Source organism: Gopherus evgoodei, chromosome 4 (assembly GCF_007399415.2).
Source record: "Gopherus evgoodei ecotype Sinaloan lineage chromosome 4, rGopEvg1_v1.p, whole genome shotgun sequence".
Taxonomy (NCBI): Eukaryota; Metazoa; Chordata; order Testudines; family Testudinidae; genus Gopherus; species Gopherus evgoodei.
In genome coordinates, this window is record NC_044325.1 from 135,728,042 (window position 1) to 135,746,422 (window position 18,381).

The 18,381-nt window shown below is 47.3% G+C and overlaps 1 protein-coding gene across 4 annotated transcripts in view; it reads left to right on the forward strand.

Moving 5' to 3' along the window:
* Positions 1 to 17,196, forward strand: part of KCNC4 (potassium voltage-gated channel subfamily C member 4) — a 65,667-nt gene extending 48,471 nt beyond the window's left edge. For 2 of the 4 annotated variants that reach the window (XM_030561196.1, XM_030561198.1), the window contains one exon: positions 2,187 to 2,992. Coding sequence is in view for 2 of the 4 variants with exons in the window: in XM_030561198.1 (XP_030417058.1) it covers positions 2,187 to 2,206 (20 nt within the window). In the remaining 2 variants the exon portion in view is untranslated. Of the gene's footprint in view, positions 1 to 2,186; positions 2,993 to 16,948 lie in introns of those variants that run through there. The other 2 variants (XM_030561195.1, XM_030561197.1) reach the window with 2 other exon arrangements.
* The last annotated feature ends 1,185 nt before the right edge of the window (positions 17,197 to 18,381 follow it).

Consider the following 18,381-nt stretch of genomic DNA (forward strand, 5'->3'; position numbering starts at 1 on the left):
TACTCCCATTCTGCTGTTAGTCATTTTGGTCAGTTTATTAGCTGGAATCATATAAGCAGGGGCCTTGATAGCTTTGGTCTCCTGCAGGATCTGTTCCCTTATTGAATTTCCTGACTACAATCAATAGCAACTTCTTTTCTCAAACCTCACATGGGCTCACTGAGGCTAACTAGCTAGGTATGGACCCCAGGGGATTGCCAGCTATTTACCAGCTCCACTCAGCCTGATGTGAACTCAGGGGCAGCTAGGAATCTGGGCCCAGGCAGTGGGAAGATGCAGGGAGTTGTCAGTAGAAACATAGGCCTAGAGGGGCATGTGCAATCCTGGGATCCATGCAGGCTGGTACCTTATCTGGCCCCAGGCATTCTTAGCCAAGGTAAGGGTACTTATGTGGCCAGCCCTCAGGGAGCACCATGAGGGGTGATGGTACTCTGTAGCATGGGATCGCTACCAGCTACCTCCTCTTTCTTTGTGGCTAGTTGGGACTGAGGTCCCTAAACTAATTGTAGCAATACGGGGTCACAGTATTCTTGCCAGCAAGCTAAAGAAGTATGGGCTAGATGAATGGACTATAAGGTGGATGGAAAGCTGGCTAGATCATTGGGCTCAATGGGTAGTGATCAATGGCTCCATGTCTAGTTGGCAGCTGGTATCAAGCGGAGTGCCTCAGGGGTTGGTCCTGGGGCCGGTTTTGTCCAATATCTTTATTAATGATCTGGAGGATGGCACTGATTGCACCCTCAGCAAGTTTGTAGATGACACTAAACTGGGAGGAGTGGTAGATATGCTGGAGGGCAGGGATAGGATACAGAGGGGCCTAGACAAATTGAAGGATTGGGCCAAAGAAATCTGAAGTTAAACAAGGACAAGTGCGGAGTCCTTCACTTAGGACGGAAGAATCCCATGCATTGCTACAGACTAGGGGCCGAGTGGCTAGGCAGCAGTTCTGCAGAAAGGGATCTAGGCATTATAGTGAATGTGAAGCTGGATAGGAGTCAACAGTTAGCCTTCTTGGCAACAAGGGCAAACAGAATTTTGGGTTGTAGAAGTAGGAGCATTGCCAGCAGATCGAGGGACATGATGATTCCCCTCTATTCAGCATTGGTGAGGCCTCATCTAAAGTATTGCATCCAGTTTTGGGCCCCACACTACAAGAAGGATGTGTAAAAATTGGAAAAGAGTCCAGCTGAGAGCAACAAAAATGATTAGGGGGCTGGAGCACATGAGCAGAGGCTGAGGGAAGTGGGATTGTTTAGTCTGCAGAAGAGAAGAATGAGGGGGGCTTTGATAGCTGCTTTCAACGAGGATGGATCTAGGCTGTTCTCAGTGGTGCTGGATGACAGAACAAGGAGTAATGGTCTCAGGTTGCAGTGGGGGAGGTCTGGGTTGGATATTAAGACCCATTATTTCACTAAGTGTGGTGAAGCACTGGAATGGGTTACCGAGGGAGGTGGTTGAATCTCCATCCTTAAAGGTTTTTAAGGTCAGGTGTGACAAAGCCCTGTCTGGGATGATTTAGTTGGGGATTGGTCCTATTTTGAGCAGGGGGTTGGACTAGATGACCTCCTGAGGTCCCTTCCAACCCTGATATTCTATGAAAAGGTTAAGAACCACTGCTCTTCTGAGTCCTAGTCAGGTTGAGGCTCATCCAGTGCCCAGGGATGCTCAGCTAGGGGGTGGGACTCTAACTGCAGAGTGATTGTATTGTACCCAACCCTAGGGGTGCTCATCCTGGGTGATGTCAGCCCTTCATTTAGCTTAAGCCTTCTCCCTCTGACTCACTCAAACTACCATCTGTTCTGTCTGGGTGGCTTCAGTGTTACCCAGGCTTTAGAAAGCTGAATGAATCATCCTTTCAAAGCATCCCTCTTTCTGGATCCACAAGGCACATGGATCTCCTGCCTCTATTTTTATTTATTTAAATCCCTGAGCAGGAAGTGCTGAGAGGAGAGAGTGTACCATGGTGTGTTTAATGTCAGTGTCCTTTAAACACAGAGAGCTGCAAAGATGTCCTGTCTTCTAATTATCCCCAAGCTGAGGTCATCACCTCCTCTTAAAGCTTTGGTCATGCGCTGGCAGGCAGAGAGAACAAAAGACGAGTTAGTGGGGCCACATTTGTCTGCTTTCAGCCACATGGGCAGAGATCTCTTTGCTGTGAAAGACTCTGAAAATCCTTGTTTTTGCAGGACTGTCGAATCCCCTCTGACTCCCTTGGAAGCTGGGGTTTGCTCAGATCATTTGCCAGGTCTAATTGTACCTACGGCGGGCGAGCAAAGAGGGGGACGAGTGGATTTTCCTGCAACGCCGTAACCTTGCTTGTTGTGCATGTGTCGTACGACCGTCTGTCTGACGTGTACCGCGGTCCTCGCCCCGCCCCTACTGACGACACCATTAACAACTCCTATGCTGTCTGACTGTTCCAATGAACCCTCTCGCTCCCCGTCATTCGTTGACTGACCCGTTGGCCGGCGTGATTGCTGTCGTTCTGCTGTAGTAACTTAGACGGCGACCGGATCTCGCTGCAGACGACCATAGCTGGGTGTCAGCTGCTCATCACAGACGCCCTGTCGCAGGCACCATCTGTGCTGTCACCGTGTCCATCCACCAAGCTGTAGCTGTGGACTATTTTTTTAATTATTATTTTTAGATTCTGACGTTTGCTCCAGCCTCCTCCAATGTACAGACTCCTTCTCTAAAAGAGGCTGCTCCTGGGATTGGTTTGGGACCCATTGGATGATGGCTCCTGAGGTGCATGGGGTTGGGGTGGAAAAGCCTCGAAGAAGTCCAAGTTGCAATACTAGAGTAGTCAATGACTGCATGCAATAGCAGAGACCAGGTGGATCGGCTGGCCTGATATGGCTAGCTTCTTTCTAATGCTGTTACATATCTCTGTGACAAAGACAATACTAATCCCAATACCTTATATGCTGTACACATGCCTCTTCCTGTCAAGCAGTACTAGAGTTCTAATAAAGAGATCTGGGAGCTGAAATTTGGTTCTTTGATGTGTCACTGTCTCTGCCTTTCCTTTGTGCAAGCTCACTGAATCCATCTGGTTATCAGCCAAACCCACTGCACCTATAAAACTGCATCCAAGACCCTGTATAAACCTGCAGCACCCTGGGCCTCTATTCTACAGTACAGTCCCCCACGTTCTGTGTCCAGGTCCCTGGACTCTATGACAGTGTCACTGGATTCTGCTTCAAGACAACTGGGTTCCACAGTGCTCTTGGTGCAGTAGACTGGAAATTCCATGGCAGCTTCACTTAAATGATTCCTGGTTTTATGTGTTCTTTGTTTTTAATATCAATTTCCCTACTTGACAGCATGAGATTGTAGATGAAGAACTCATCCTGGCTCTTTCTTTAAAGATGATTAGCAGGGAAATAGTTGACCTTTTTAAATGGTTTAGGTTTCAGAGTTAACAACCTCTTGAAATGAATGGAATTGTTCACACCTCACCAAGCTGTTGTCAAGCTGCCTGCAGATTCAGGAAGACAGCACTATATCATGAGTGGTGTGGAGAAAGTAGATAAGGAAAAGTTGTTTACTTATTCCCATAATACAAGAACAAGGGGCCACCAGATGAAATTAATGGGCAGCAGGTTTAAAACAAATAAAAGGAAGTTCTTCTTCACACAGCACAGTCAACTTGTGGAACTCCTTGCCTGAGGAGGTTGTGAAGACTAGGACTATAATAGCATTTAAAAGAGAACTGGATAAATTCATGGAGGTTAAGTCCATTAATGGCTATTATCCAGGATGAGTAAGGAATGGTGTCCCTAGCCTCTGTTTGTCAGAGGATGGAGATGGATGGCAGGAGAGAGATCACTTGATCATTGCCTGTTAGGATCACTCCCTCTGGGGCACCTGGTATTGGCCACTGTCAGTAGAAAGGATACTGAGCTAGATGGACCTTTGGTCTGACATAGTACAGCCATTCTTATGTAAGACAATACAAGAACATTAAGTTCATATATTCAAACTTTTTTGCAGTCATAAGGCCTAGAAATATAGAATCAGATCCTCAGCTGATGTGAACTGATGTAGCTCCACTGGAGTTGCATGGATTTGCACCAGGTGAGGATCTAGCCCCTAATAGTTTTAAATGACAGTTTAGGTTCTCCAGCACAGGACAAGGATTGAGTAGCAAATGTTACAGAATGGCGGTGTACATGGGGGCCCTGATTGCACTGCCTAGTGTTCCAGGTCACTGTTGTAATTAGCTTGTGGGACGTTAATTTAAGCTCACAAGTAACGCATGTTGGGAATGACACTGGAGAGAATGTACACAGGTGGGGGCTGGTTTTTGTGAATGATGGTGAAATGCGATGATCAGAAACAGAACTAGAGGGTTTCAGCCCCTGGGAATCTATAGCTGGGAAAGGCCTCCTATAACACTGGGGAAAAAAAGCAGTGTAAAATACTGAGTAATAGTGGTTTTGTGGCTGATGGCCAAGCATCAATTAAAGATAAAACCTCTCTCTGAGACAGTTAGAGAAACTATATATTTCCCACTCAGATGAGATAAAGCCATTTGCAAGCCAGGTTGGCTGAAAGCTGCACCACTGGCTTCATAATTATATTAAGCTCTATGGCCTGGTTCCAAAATGCCGCTGTTTCACTCTCAGAAGATCAATGCTAAGCAAGCAGCTTCATTATCTGGGTCTGAAAGCAGCTCAGAGCCATTCTGTAAATGGACCTGAGCACCTCGGTGATGCAGGACCACAGTGGCACTTGCTGATTGACCGTGCTGCGGCATGAGCCCATGCCCATGCTCCATAGCCCAGAGTTCAACTTCAAGTCAAGGTGACTCTCTGGCAGCAGCCCCAGGGTGGCAGAATAGGGATCACAGAAAGGTCGAGCAAGGCAAGCACTGGTGGAGATGTCAAAGATGAGTATTTGCAGCAAATACTCATCTAGGCCAATGCAGGGCTGGAGCATGTACAAGCAGGTGCTCAGTCAGCAATATGAACAGCTCAAAGACCGCAATGGGTCTTGGCAAGGCTGGAACAGAAAGAAGCAACTGGGGCAATGCTGCAGGCAGAAGATTAGGGACCTTCCCCTCCCAGCCATTCTAGGTCTCCTTTAGAGGGCAGTAGTACTCTGTCCCTTATCCAATTTGGCACCACTAGGGGGCACTGTCACTAGCTCAAAGCCAGGCTGTTACACTGCCATTGAAACTTTCCAGTAGTCGGTTTGTTGATGAATCTTGTTGAAATTTCAACGAGAAAATGAGATGAAAGTCGGGGGAGGGGGACTGTTTTTCTCATTGGAATTCAAAGCTTTTGATTAAAAAGTTTGTCCAAAAACAATTAATTTGGGGGCAAATGTTAACCAGCTCAAATTATCAACTTGTTAACATTTTCATCCCTCCAGCACTATTAATCAATTATGTGATCATTTGGGGCCTGATCCAACTCTCTTTGGAATCCAATGGGTAATGGTAGATATGTCCCTTGTGACACCTGCAGGGAGAAGGATAGGTAGCAGCAGAAGACATGGAGCTTGGGGGAAGCATGAGAAGGCAAATGCTACCCAGGGCTTCTATGCCTCTGCAAAATGGGCTTCACTCTGGTGCAAGGTAGGAGCTGTATGGCTGGGGAAGATGGCTTCAAAGGATGTTCCTAAGTCATGCAAGAGTGGGTTATATCTCCTGAACATTTTAGTTGCTCCTGATTGCAGTCATAGCCTTCTGACACCACACTGTTGCTCCAAAAAGTCCTTCTGTCCCTCCTGTCATTACTGCAGCATGCGTCCTGCTCCTATTCTCTCTTGCAGCAGATAGCTTTAAGGTGTCAATCACCTTATGACCCCAGCTAGGCCACACCATAGAGCTGTTCAAGTGGCAGACAGACATGCCAGAGCTGGGAGGTGGCAGGAGAATGGCCATTTGTGGAACCGATGCAGAAAAACTGTTTGTTGTTTGTTTGCAGCGTCCTGGCCAGAATGGGAAATGCTGAGGTCACTGGTGTGGGTTCAGAACCTCCGTGTTGTCCATGGTGCCCTGCCAGCGTGGGAAGCCTCTCCATGCACACATGCAGATGCTCAAGGACACAACACAACACATGTTCACACAGAGAGGCGCACCCTTGCGATTGGAAAAGCATTTGGGAAACATGGCTGCTAAAATACAGAGGGGTCCATACATGACTGAAATAGTCATATAGAAAGTAGCCCAGCAGACATGTATGCAGATATTCAGGCTGAGAGCCAGACTGAACCGCTCAGCGTTAAACCGTGAAGAGGGGAGTTAGGGGGGCAGCCTAGCTACAGGAAACCAAATGGGTTGATTGCCCAGTAAAAGGGCACATCCTGGAAAGGGGAGCGGAGCTGTAGAGATGCAGCACAGCTGATGAGAGATTGAATCGGAAGAAAGGGACTAAAGGAGTGAGCCAGAGAGCAGCTGTTGCCCTAGCCTGGAGAGACAAAGGAAATAGGATTTCCAGTTTTCTTTTCTTCCCCTCATCTCCTTTTTCTCTGTGGCTTCACACATCTGGAAAGTAAACCTACCGACAGGAAAGCCCCTCTCTTGCAACTCCTTTCCGCTTCATCTCAATCAAAAGCAGCCCATGGCTGGGAGTTAGGCACCCAACTTTGTTTTGGGGTGCCTAATAGCCTTTGGACTGGTCTGCAGCCCTGAGACTGGATGGGAGCTAAGCTTTGAATTGCCACAGAGCAGAGGTGGGCAAACTATGGACTGCAGGACCCAGCCCCTTCCCTGATGTCCCCCCTCCCCTGCAGCCTCAGCTCACCGTACCACCAGTGCTCTGGGTAGTGGGGCTGCAAGCTCCTGCCAGGCAGCCCAGCTGCCAGTCCTGGTGCTCTGAGCAGCATGGTAAAGGGTGGGGGGGGGGTTGGATGGGTCGGGGGTTCTGAGGGGGGCAGTCAGGGGGAAGGAAGTGGGAGGGGGTGGATAGGGGACAGGCTGTTTGGGGAGGCACAGCCTTCCCTACCCAGCCCCCCATACAGTTTCAAAACCCCGATGTGGCCTTCAGGCCAAAAAGCTTGCCCACCCCTGCCATAGAGCCTTTTAAGATGTGCTTATCAAAGGTTCCTGCCCCAGACAGGGCTGTGGCTGCTGCAGCAAATGGCTTCTTTGGTTCCAGGAGTTAAAGCTAGGTGCAGTCTTTCCAGTGGCTCATCCCAGAGAGTTCTGTATGCAGCATTTGCAGTAGCAGACTCCAGGTAAGATACCTGCTGTTGTTCAAACAGCAGAAGATGCCATAAATAGAAACCTGCTGGCATTTCTAACCTGGGTCCTTACTGCGATCGAGTAAGTTCATCCTCCACAACAGATGCGCACCCTGAAGTCAGTCTAAGCAGAGGATTATGGTCCAGAGAGGTGCAGTGGAGATAGAAGGGGGATCCCTACCAAGTAAGACTTCTTGGTCCTGAGATAGCAGTGTGGATCTCCAATCTCAGTAAGGTGGGAATCTACTGAATGTGGCCTCTGCTTTTTCCCAAGGCTTTATACAGTCTTATCCAGCTGGAAGCAAACAAACCCCTCTGAAGTGATTAGCTGTGTCTATGCCTTAACGATGAAGGGCTGTGATTCTGGTGTAAAGTAATCCTCCACAGCCAGTGAGAGAACAAGGCCTGATTAGGGCAGGTGTCTGGGTTAGGGTTAAGATAGGAGGAAGCCCTCACAACCTCCTGGAGGGGCAAGAGCAGAGCAAGACCAACCTTTCCTGGGGCGTTAGGTGCCCAAATCCTATTGAAACACAATGGAAGTTGGGTGCCTAACTCTCATTGGCTCCTTTTAAAAATCTCATCCCTCATGGCTACAAATATCTTCATCTCAGATGCTGTCAAGGTTCCTTCCCCACTCTGAACTTTAGGGTACAGATGTGGGGACCTGCATGGACACTTCTAAGCTTAATTACCAGCTTAGATCTGGTATCACTGCCACCACTCTCAAGCACTACCTTTCTTCCCTGGGTAGCCTGAGAGACTTCACCAATTTCCTGGTGAACACAGATCCAAACCCCTTGGATCATAAAACAAGGAGAAATTAACCATCCCCCCTCCTTTCTCCCACCAACTCCTGGTGGATCCAGATCCAACCTCCTTGGATCTAAAAACAAGGAACAAATCAATCAGGTATTTTTTTTAAAAAGGCTTTTAATTAGAGAAAAGAAAGGTAAAAGAAAACCTTCTGGGAGAGATTGGCATACCAGCTACTCTCACAGACAACAGATTCAAAACACAGAGGATATTCTCCGGGGCAAAAATCTTAATACACACAAGAATACCCAAATTTGATAATTTCCTTAATGGTACCAAGACAAGTTACAAAGAAAATAAACAAACTATTTATCCCTTTCTAAAACTTACTACTCTGATAAGAGGCTGGTTCCTTGATCTTTTTCACTCAGGCTGAAACTGAAACTCTAAACAAAGGAAAACTTCCCTCCTTCCTTTTGAAACATCTTGTTCCCCCATTGGTTCCTCTGGTCAGGTGTCAGCTAGGCTAGGTGAACTTCTTAACCCTTTACAGGTAAAAGAGGCATTAACCCTTAATTATCTGTTTATGACAGATGCCATCCACTGAGAGCTGATAACACCTCTCTCTTATCATCTTAGATCTCAAAGCACTTTGCAAAGGAGGGTTGGGATCATCACCACCACTTGATGGATGAGGAAACTGAGGCACTGGGTGAGAAAATGACTGGTTTCAAAGTCAGCCAACAGAATAGAGCCTAGCTCTCCTGAGTGCTCTATTCACTAGACCACACTGCCTGTCTTTATATATATATGTCTTGGCACATCCCTAGCACCTTCTAACTGCGGAGATCAAAGCGTGTTAGAAAGGTAGGGTCCCCTATCATTGTCTCCAGTTTAAAGATGGTGACTGTCAGTCACAGAGGGATGTAGGGCCAAAACTTCTGCAGGGTGTAAATCAGAAGGCACTGGAGTGACAGCCATTTGCACTAGCTGAAGCTTGGAACCCAGTCAGACCTGTGCAAATACAGGGAGTAACTCCACTGACATTAGTGGAGTCGCTCCAGTGTGACAGTTGTGAAGCCAGCGTGAAATTGGGCCCTCCTACCCCCGGCTGCAGGTCACAATCAAGCAGAGAATCCAGTCCCCCCGCACCCCACCTCACCCGGTCTGTGGTCCCCTTCTCCAGCTGTGACATGGTGTGGCCTCCTGTGCTGCTGTATCTGTGCTGCCTTCATGCTGTGGTGGGATAGAGCCATACAAGAAGCCTGCTGTTCATCAGCACAAGCTGATGATGGCACCTGCAGTGTGAACATGGCAGGCCAGCGGGACACCGGGGGAAAGAACAAGCCAGAGAGCAGAGGAAGCAGAGATGAGGGATGCGGGCAGGTGCAGCAGAGTCCCTCTCCCGCTGCTGCAGTGGGGAGCTGCTGTTTACTAGCAAGACACAGAGGCCTTGCTTGAGTCCAGCCAAGCATTGCATTCATCCCGAAGTAGTTGTTTAAAGCCAGTTGCTATAGAGTTGCTATAGCAAGTTTGGAACACTCGGGAGGCAGGATCCCCTCCCAGGGGAGATTTAACCCTTTCTGATCTGGCCCAGAGGGACAGAGAGATGAGTGTTCTGGCTGCAGTACCAGTGTTTGATGGTGGGGAAAAGATGGATTATTTAACTAAGCCCAAAGGTGGACTCCTGGCAGATAAAAGAAATAACCCATGCTGGGGTAAGAATGGCTTGTAAATTACATACACATTCCCCCTTGGGAAGGATGCAGCTGACTATCTGCTCTTCTCCATAATAGTGATCACAATCGTTTGTATTTCTAGTGAGCGTTACACCCACGGGTCTCAAGGCACTTTGTAGATATTAATTAACCAGTCCTCGCCAGAACCCCTGGGAGGCTGGACATGGTGCCCATTTTACAGAAGGGGAAGCTGAGGGACAGAGAGGTTAAGGACTAGCTTTTCAAAAGAAGACAGCATGCATGATGAGTGCTGAGCTTGTCTGAAAATCTGACCAATAGTATCCCAATGAGAGCTGCTGGATGCTAAATTACTTTGAAAATCTCAGGGCAAGTGGCAAATCTAACCCTGAGCTCTTGTGAAAATCTGGCCTTGGGTGACTTCACTTAAATAGTCTGATGAGGCAGCGACAGAGATAGGAATAGAAACCAGTCCTGCCACCCCATGCCCCATTCTAACTATCAGACCACACTCCCTTCTGCAGAAGGAAGAGAATCCAGGCATTCTGGTTCCCCGTTTGAAGCAGTGGTGCTGAATGGTACTTTTCCTGCTTGGTTTTGTTTGGTTTTGCTTACCATGCTAACATTCTTCTGGGGGATAATCAGGGAGACTTTAATAATAATTTCTAATATTTGAATACGGGGGGATTAAAACACCACAGTTGAGAGAGGACACAGGGAACAGAATACACTATTGTATAGCAACAACCTGAGCTCCAACTGGTCAAGGGGGGGTTGTAAGGGAATCTGCTGTTTATTTAAGGGCATGTGTGTGTTTTCTCTAGACTCCCATTCTTGACAGCAAGCCCTTGGAATAAGTCTCTTTTGGCAAGACTTTTGCTGTTGGACTGTATTACTCGGCTCAGCAGTGCCTCTGTGTATAAAACCATCACAGGCAATACGAGAGAGGAGGGAATGGGGAATGAGTCTGCAACATACTCACAAGCCCTATTTCCTCCCTGAAAACAAAAAGACACCCTCTCCCTGCCACCAGATTGGATTTATAGCTCCCCCTCAAAGCACTTTATATCTTACTTCCAAGTGCAGGACAGAAAGAAAGGAAGAGGAGAGAAAATACAGGTGGAATGACAGGAAAAAGTGAAAGGCAGTCAGCCGGCGAGAGGAGAAAAAAAAGCCAGAACGAGACAGACCGTGAGAGACTAGAGCAGAGACTGAAAGACAAAATGGGACAAAGGCGCGAATCCAAAAATAGACATTGGGCACCACATGCCTGCAGGTGAGCCTGCGATGAGCTGGAGAATGCAATAAAGGGGATTTAATAAGCAAAAAAACAATGTTGTAAAATGGGCAGAGGGGGACTGCTTTGAAGTGTCCTGTGCTGCTGAGCCAGATGGTTGATTGCATTGCTTTTAATCTAGAAAAGTAGCCCCAAGTGTCTGATCAGGCAGGAACAAAACCCAGCAGGGGTGTCAGCATCTGGGCGGCCTCCCATCTGTCAATATCTTTCAGGGAAAGAGATGCCCAAGACTAAATGCATCATTATGGTGGCAATTGCACTGGAGAAGGAGAAAAGGGCTGTCTCTTCCAGGCTTCACTGGCAGAATATGCAGACTGGCACTAGCCTATATAGCTGCCATATTGCACTGCAATTCCACGTTTCATTTGCTGTCACCCCAATGTATCTTTCAGCACTGCAGTGAAAAGCGTGTAAAGCCAGACCATGGAAACATCCAATGAGAAATAAATGTTATATATATTTAGCCCTGAAGAAGGGCTCCTCCCACACATTTCAGATCTAGTTCTAGATGTCCACTTCCCTGAGTTTCACTCTGATGCTCTGGTATCAGCATACATAAAATGATGGGGTCTAAATTAGCTGTTCCCACTCAAGAGAGAGATCTTGGAGTCTTGGTTAGTTCTCTGAAAACATCCACTCAGTGTGCAGTGGCAGTCAAAAAAGCCAACAGAATGCTGGGAATAATTAAGAAAGGGATGGATAATAGGGCAGAAAATATCACGTTGCCTCTATATAAATCCATGGTATGCCCACATCTTGAATACTATGTGCAGATGTGGTTGCCCCATCTCAAAAAAGATACATTGGAATTGGAAAAAGTTCAGAAAAGGGCCACAGGAATGATTAGGGGTATGGAACGGCTTCCCTATGAGGAGAGATTAATAAGACTGGGACTTTTCAGCCTGGAAAAGAGATGGCTAAGGGGAGATATGATTGAGGTCTATAAAATCATGACTGGTGTAGAGAAAGTAGATAAGGAAGTGTTGTTTACTACTTCTCATAACACAAGAACTAGGGGTCACCAAATGAAATTAATAGGCAGCAGGTTTAAAACAAAGAAAAGGAAGTATTTCTTCACACAACACACAGTCAACCTGTGGAACTCCTTGCCAGGGGACATTGTGAAGGCCAAGACTATAACAGGGTTCAAAAAAGAACTAGATAAATTCATGGAGGATAGGTCCATCCATGGCTATTAGCCAGGATGGGCAGGAATGGTGTCCCTAGCCTCTGTTTGCCAGAAGCTGGGAATGGAAGACGGGATGAATCACTTGATGATGCCCGGTTCTGTTCATTCCCTCTGGGGCATCTGGTACTAGCCACTGTCGGAAGACAGGATGCTGGGCTAGATAGACCTTTGGTATGACTCAGTACAGCCAGTCTTATGTTCATGGATCAGAGCTATTGTTGCAACCAATCCCAATCTTGTACAGAAAAGGAAGATGTTAAGGCGGTCTTGTAGTTAAATTGGGGGACTGGGAGTCAGGAGGCCTGGGTTTTTGGCAACTGACTTGCTCTGTGCCCATGGGCAAGTCTGTCGCTCTGGGTCTCAGTTTGTCCATGTGTAAAATGAAGATAATTATATTTACTCACCTCCGTGAAGTGTGTCAAGCTTCTTGCCTGGCACATGCTAGCTCAGTTCAGGGGACTATTAGTGTTCAGCACTGTAAAATCAAAGCAGTGAGACTGAGATTGCTAGCTAGCCAGGGCCATGGCTGTCCTTTTGTCATATGTTTGTACAGCACCTAGCACAATGAGGCACTACTACAAAGGGATTAAATAATAATTAATGAGAGCACAATGTTACTATCCAGGCTGGGGCTAAGAAGGAATCCTAACCTCACTGAGAAGGCTGATAAATACTGTGAGATAGAAACATTGAAACCCTTTGGGCCAAATTCTGCCCCTGATGTGCAGCCCCTGCTGGTTGCAATAGGAGTTATTGATGCACTTGTGAGCAGAATTTTGGCTCTTCACTGGTTCCTTTGAAGACAGAAGCAGCATGGAGCTGAGGTGTGGCCTGACTCCTGACCAACAGGCAGTCGACCTATCACCTAAGGAAGCTGTGTTGCCTTTGGCAAGTAGAATAAGTAGTTTTCCCCCTTTGCTGGAGCTGTGTTTGTGCATCAAATGTGCCCCAGGCTCCTGATTCTCCCACCGCAACTAACATGCTCAGCCGCCAACCTTCCTTCAAAGGCTCCTGATAAACCAGTCACTTCTGATTCCGCTGCTAACTGGTCGAACGAAAGGCAAGTGGCCTGGAGCAAGCTGTTCCCTGCCCACCCTGGGGTATAGAGATCTGCCGGCAGCCCCTGTTTTAACTTAGCTGTTGCTCAAGTCCTGCCGTTGAAAGGGCTGATTGAAGCAGCCCTCTTTCATGTAAGGGATTCGAGGCAGAGAGAGAGACAGACAGTGCAGACTTTCCCAATGGGGAGGAGCTGATCAAATAGTTGCTGGATGAAATCAGTGGTAAGTATCATACTGAGCCCTTTGACCCATGCTAGGCAACCAGAGCAGGGGAGGTCTTCTGATAGCGGCCCTTTGTCTATCTCTTACTGTATCTATTGGGTTTCTGGGAAGTGGGCGGGCAAAGCTCACCCACTGCTAAAGGATCCTCCCCCAGCCTAAGGGGAGGACCCACAGGACCACAGAACCCACTGATTACGGGGGACAACTAATAAAAGAACAGGGACAGGACTGCGGTCAAAGGGTCATAAGAAGGGAACCTGATGGGGACACCGAGCAGAGAACCCTGGACAGCGCCCACTGCTCCTTGAAGGCATCAAGCAGGGCGATCACCCTGCTCCAGTTTGGAAGGGGTTGAAAACAGCCCTGGGAAAGGGCTGGCCTGGGGAGTCAATCATGAGCGGGCTTGAGACAGCCAATCAGGGCCCGGCTGGGCCAGTATAAGAAGGGCTCCTGGGATGAAGGTGGTGAGTCTCATTACAATCTTGGAGTGAGAAGGATCTAGCTGCCTGGGAGTACATAGTACTTTGGGCAGGGCAGGGCAGGGCAGGGCAGGGCAGCTGAGCTGAGCTGAGCTGAGCTGAGCTGAGCTTCAGCCTTGTTAAAGGCCTACGGAGGTACTGGGGCTGCAGAGGTGCAGCTTGGGGATAGGCAGAGGCAGCTGGTCCACCCCCTTGCCAATGGTGAGTGGCTATAACAGACTGCAGTCTGCCCCAGGAAAAGGGGCTAGATGATGACTGACAGTAGCCACTGAGGCAAGGTGGGCATAAGGGGAGGGAAGACCAGGAGTATGGGGACTTCTGTGGAGCAGCACCCCAAGGTAAGGGGCACTGGGGTCTGGGAGAGACATGGGGCCTGTGGCAGGCTAGATGCCGGCCAGCAGGAAGTGCTCTGAGGCTGGAAAGAACTAATTCCTGGACTGACCAGCAGGAGAAACCATGGTGGTGAGTGCTTGATCTGCTACATTTACAATCATACTCACTTACTCTACTGTTCTTTGTCTGATGGTAGAACCAAGAGGCAGGACTGGCTCCAGGCACCAGCTCAGCAAGCAAGTGCTTGGTGCGGCCAAGGGGAGGAGGTGGCATGTCGGGCTCTTTGGCAGTTTGGCGGTGGGTCACTCTGTCCCTCTTGGAGGAAGGACCTGCTGCTGAATTGCCACCAAAGAAGAAAGTGGTATGGTGGAGCTGCTACCGATTTGTGATCATGGCTTTCTTTCCCCCCCCCCCCACCGCTTGGGGTGGCAAAAACCCTGGAGCTGGCCCTGCCAAGAGGGCTCCATTGTGCTAGGTGCTGTACATACACATGGCAAAAACCAGTCACTGCCCTAAAGAGCTTACAATCTAACAACATCCCTTGTCAGGAAACAGGACCTGCAGCAGAGTCAGTCTCTGGGCACCCTAACAAGCACAGCTGGCCTGGATTGACAGCCTGATTGGTTACCCCACCTCACTGTTTGAAGAGTCAGCAGAGCCACTCATAAACTCTGCAGCAGTTCACTGACTGCTCAAAGTGCCCCCCTTCCTCCCCACATGGCTCTGACAGCTCCTGTTCCCAGCCTGGCCTCATTCCAGGCAAGTTGGTCCAGTCCCTTGGCTCTGTTTCCTGACTTGTGATTTCAGCTCTTATGCCTGGCCGCTGACTCCGACTCTGGCCTGGGTGCCTATTCCAGACTTCCAACTCCTGCTCTAACCACTAGAGATGCCTGCTTGTGTTTTGGTCACTGACACTGCTGTGGTTTACAGGAATGGGACAGTATCCTTTTAAGTAGCTTGTGAGCCCTGTAATGCTGCTCACTGTATTTGGTGTTTTAGAAGCTGCCGAATGCCAGCCAGCACAGCAGTGTATATGTCGCTAGGCCTGAAATGTTGGGTATATTTGGTAAATATGGTGGTTTGAGATCTGATTGTGCCCATGTGGGAGTTTTTTCTTCAGATTATTTTGGTTGTGTAAATAAAGGGTAAAAAACACAGCATCCCCAAAGGATATGTCTGCATGAGAGGCTGATCAGTAAAAGCTAGTCTGGAGTGAACAAACCTTTTGGGGAGTGTACAAACATTTGTGGTTTAACTCAATTAACCTGGTAAGTAACACAAGGTAAAAAACTCTAGGCTTGATCTACACTAGAAAGTTTTCCTGGCATAGCTATGTTGGACAGGAGTGTGGAAAAAATCACCCATGTAACTATGCCAGCAAAAGCTATAGTGTAGACGCAGTTGCTGGTACAGCTTATTCCATTTGGGGAGCTGGCTGACACTATGCCATCAAAAGAATTCTGGCTGGTATAAGCTGCATCTCCAATGGGTGGGCTTACTTCTCTAGCTATAGCAATAAACCCTTTTTAGTGTAGACAAAGCCCTAATGTAGACATATCCCAAAGGAGTTAACCATGACTAGCTAACTAAACATCACTAAGGCTTGGTTGGCACTAAGATTTTTCTGCTATAACTATTTTGGATAGGAATGTGACTTATTTTTTTTAACTGAAATAGTTATACTGATAAAAGCCTAGTGTAGACACAGTTATACTGGTATAAAGGTGCTTTATACTAGCATAGATTATTCCTCTTTCTGTATGGGATTAACTATACTATGGACCTTTATATCTATATAACTGCATCTATACTAGGGAAGTTGTACCTCTTTAACCACACCAGTGTAGTTAAAGAGGTACAACTTAATAGTGTAAACAAGGTCTTAGTTTAAAAATGTGTTTAAAAAGCACTAGTGGATATGTTTGAAAACACCATTCATTCTCCAAGGCTATATGAGACCCAAGTGCCCAGACCAGTGAGGTATCTAGACTCTCTAATCATCATCAGAAAATAACTATGGATCAGGCCCAATACCATGTGACTTGGGTGCCCAATCACTCTGCATGAATATCCTACAGTGACCAACCCAAAAATGAGTTCTGGAACAGCTTGGTGAATAACAAATACCTTTGAGACAAGTTAGCTGCTTGCAAAAAGATCTTAGACAGGGATTTTGTCCCCAATAGCAGCCACCTTTGGCTGGTCACCAATTCATGCAGTAGGTGTAACCTATTTACAGTGCTTTGAACCATGATTTGTCCCAGTGCAGATTATCTCAGCTCCATCAGTGCAACTAGTTGACTTTGCCTTCTCTGCACTGGGGCTTCCTCCCATGTAACTACACCAGCTGCTGAAATCAGGGCAAATTCCCAGTGTAGATGAGGCCTGGTTTGCTAGCAAATATGCTTAATCGTGAAGAACTCAGCCAGCCCCTAAATGCCCGAAGCTTTCTGCCATCAATAATTTCCCCCCCCCATCACAGATCCATCTTGTCTTCCCTGGACTCTTGACAATTTAATTCATCAGCAGTCTATAGCTCTCCTGGCTGTGCCTTCTCTGTACGTCCATTTCTGCTCTGACACTTCAGACTTTTGCTCTAATGGGGCCTAGATTGAGATTTTGGCAGAGGAGTCAGAGGACAGCTTGTTGATTATGTCCAGTTCCTGGTAATTTAATGTGATGCAAGCTAATAAATAAATCAGACCATGAATGGCTTCTCTTTACAGGTAAGGAGTGGAACTCCCAACCTATCTTTTGCTGGAGAACGAGATCCTCATACAGGTTTATCTTATTTTCCTTCTTACATGGAATTGATGGAAAAAATTGCCTTAATCTTCTTGTCATCAGGATGAAACTGTTCGAAGAACAGACAAAAATTACCTAAAATGTCCTTCCCCCTTTGTGACACTCAAGATTCACCACTGTCATGTAACTAGGATATGTTTTGTACAAAGTATGCCTTGTGAGATCATTCTAAAAGTCTTGATCTGCTAGACAGTAATATCTCATTAGGTTGTATGTGAAGTTATGAAGTTTGGCTAGGCATATGTTACTGAAACACATTGTGAGACTGCAAACACCCACAAGCAGCCTTTCGGGTACAACAGTAAAAAGGCCAAACAATGTTAATAGCTTATAGAGGAAATGCACACAAGCACCAGTGTTACCCCAGGAACTGTATGCAATGGAAAGCTCTCAGATAACACTACACAATGGGAACTGTTGGACCCAGGTCACAGCAGAAGAGCTTTCCATCAAGTGAGGAGAGGAAGATATAAAAGGGTGGGGGGGATGACATCATGATGATACCTCACTCTCCCTACAATATACCTAGAAACACCTGAGGAAGAAAGACTGAACAGGGGGGAGGTGATGGCCCCAGGCTAAGGGATTGCTAGCCTGTATATGAAAACCTGGGAAAGCCAAGGCACCTTATGCCTTAAGAATCTGCCAGCCTGTTCATCAGTCGGGATGAGTTTGCTAATTCATATCCTACCTAACTAGTGTGTAAAACTCAGTTTGCAGTTTTGTTTATTTACTAGGTAATCTGCTTTGATCTGTTTCCTATTATTTATAATAACTTAAAATCTATCCTTTTGTAGTTAATAAATTTATTTTATGTCTTAATCCAAAGCGGTGTGTGTTTGACTAAGAGGTCTGGGGAAAATCTCAGCTTGGTTACCACAAGTGGGCCTGGTCCTCTTCACACTGGGGGAGAGGCAGCGTCCATATTAAACCCATGTACTGGCCAGATTTGACCAGAGCAAGACAGTACTGCTCTGTGGTCCTAGGCTGGTGGGTAGAGAGCCCTTGTGTGACTGCAGCTGTGTGTGTCTCCACCTGTGTGAATGCAGGTGGAAGTGCAAAGCCCTCCAAGCTTGCAACTTGTCACAGCAGCAAGTGTGAGAGGGAGCCCAGGCTGGGGGGTCAGAGGGCTCAGGGGTACCCCAGTTCCAGTTGACACCCCAGCAGGAACCCATCACACCCTTCCTAATTTCTCTCATTCTATGAAACAGAAAAGAATGACCAACCAGCAGTGATAAGATGTCTAAGAGCAATGGAGGGGAAAGGTAGAGAATTTTTTGGGGGGGAGGGGAGGGGGAACATTAGGCCTTTAAAAGATCCTCATCTGTACAATGGGCATAAAAGCCCTGCCTGA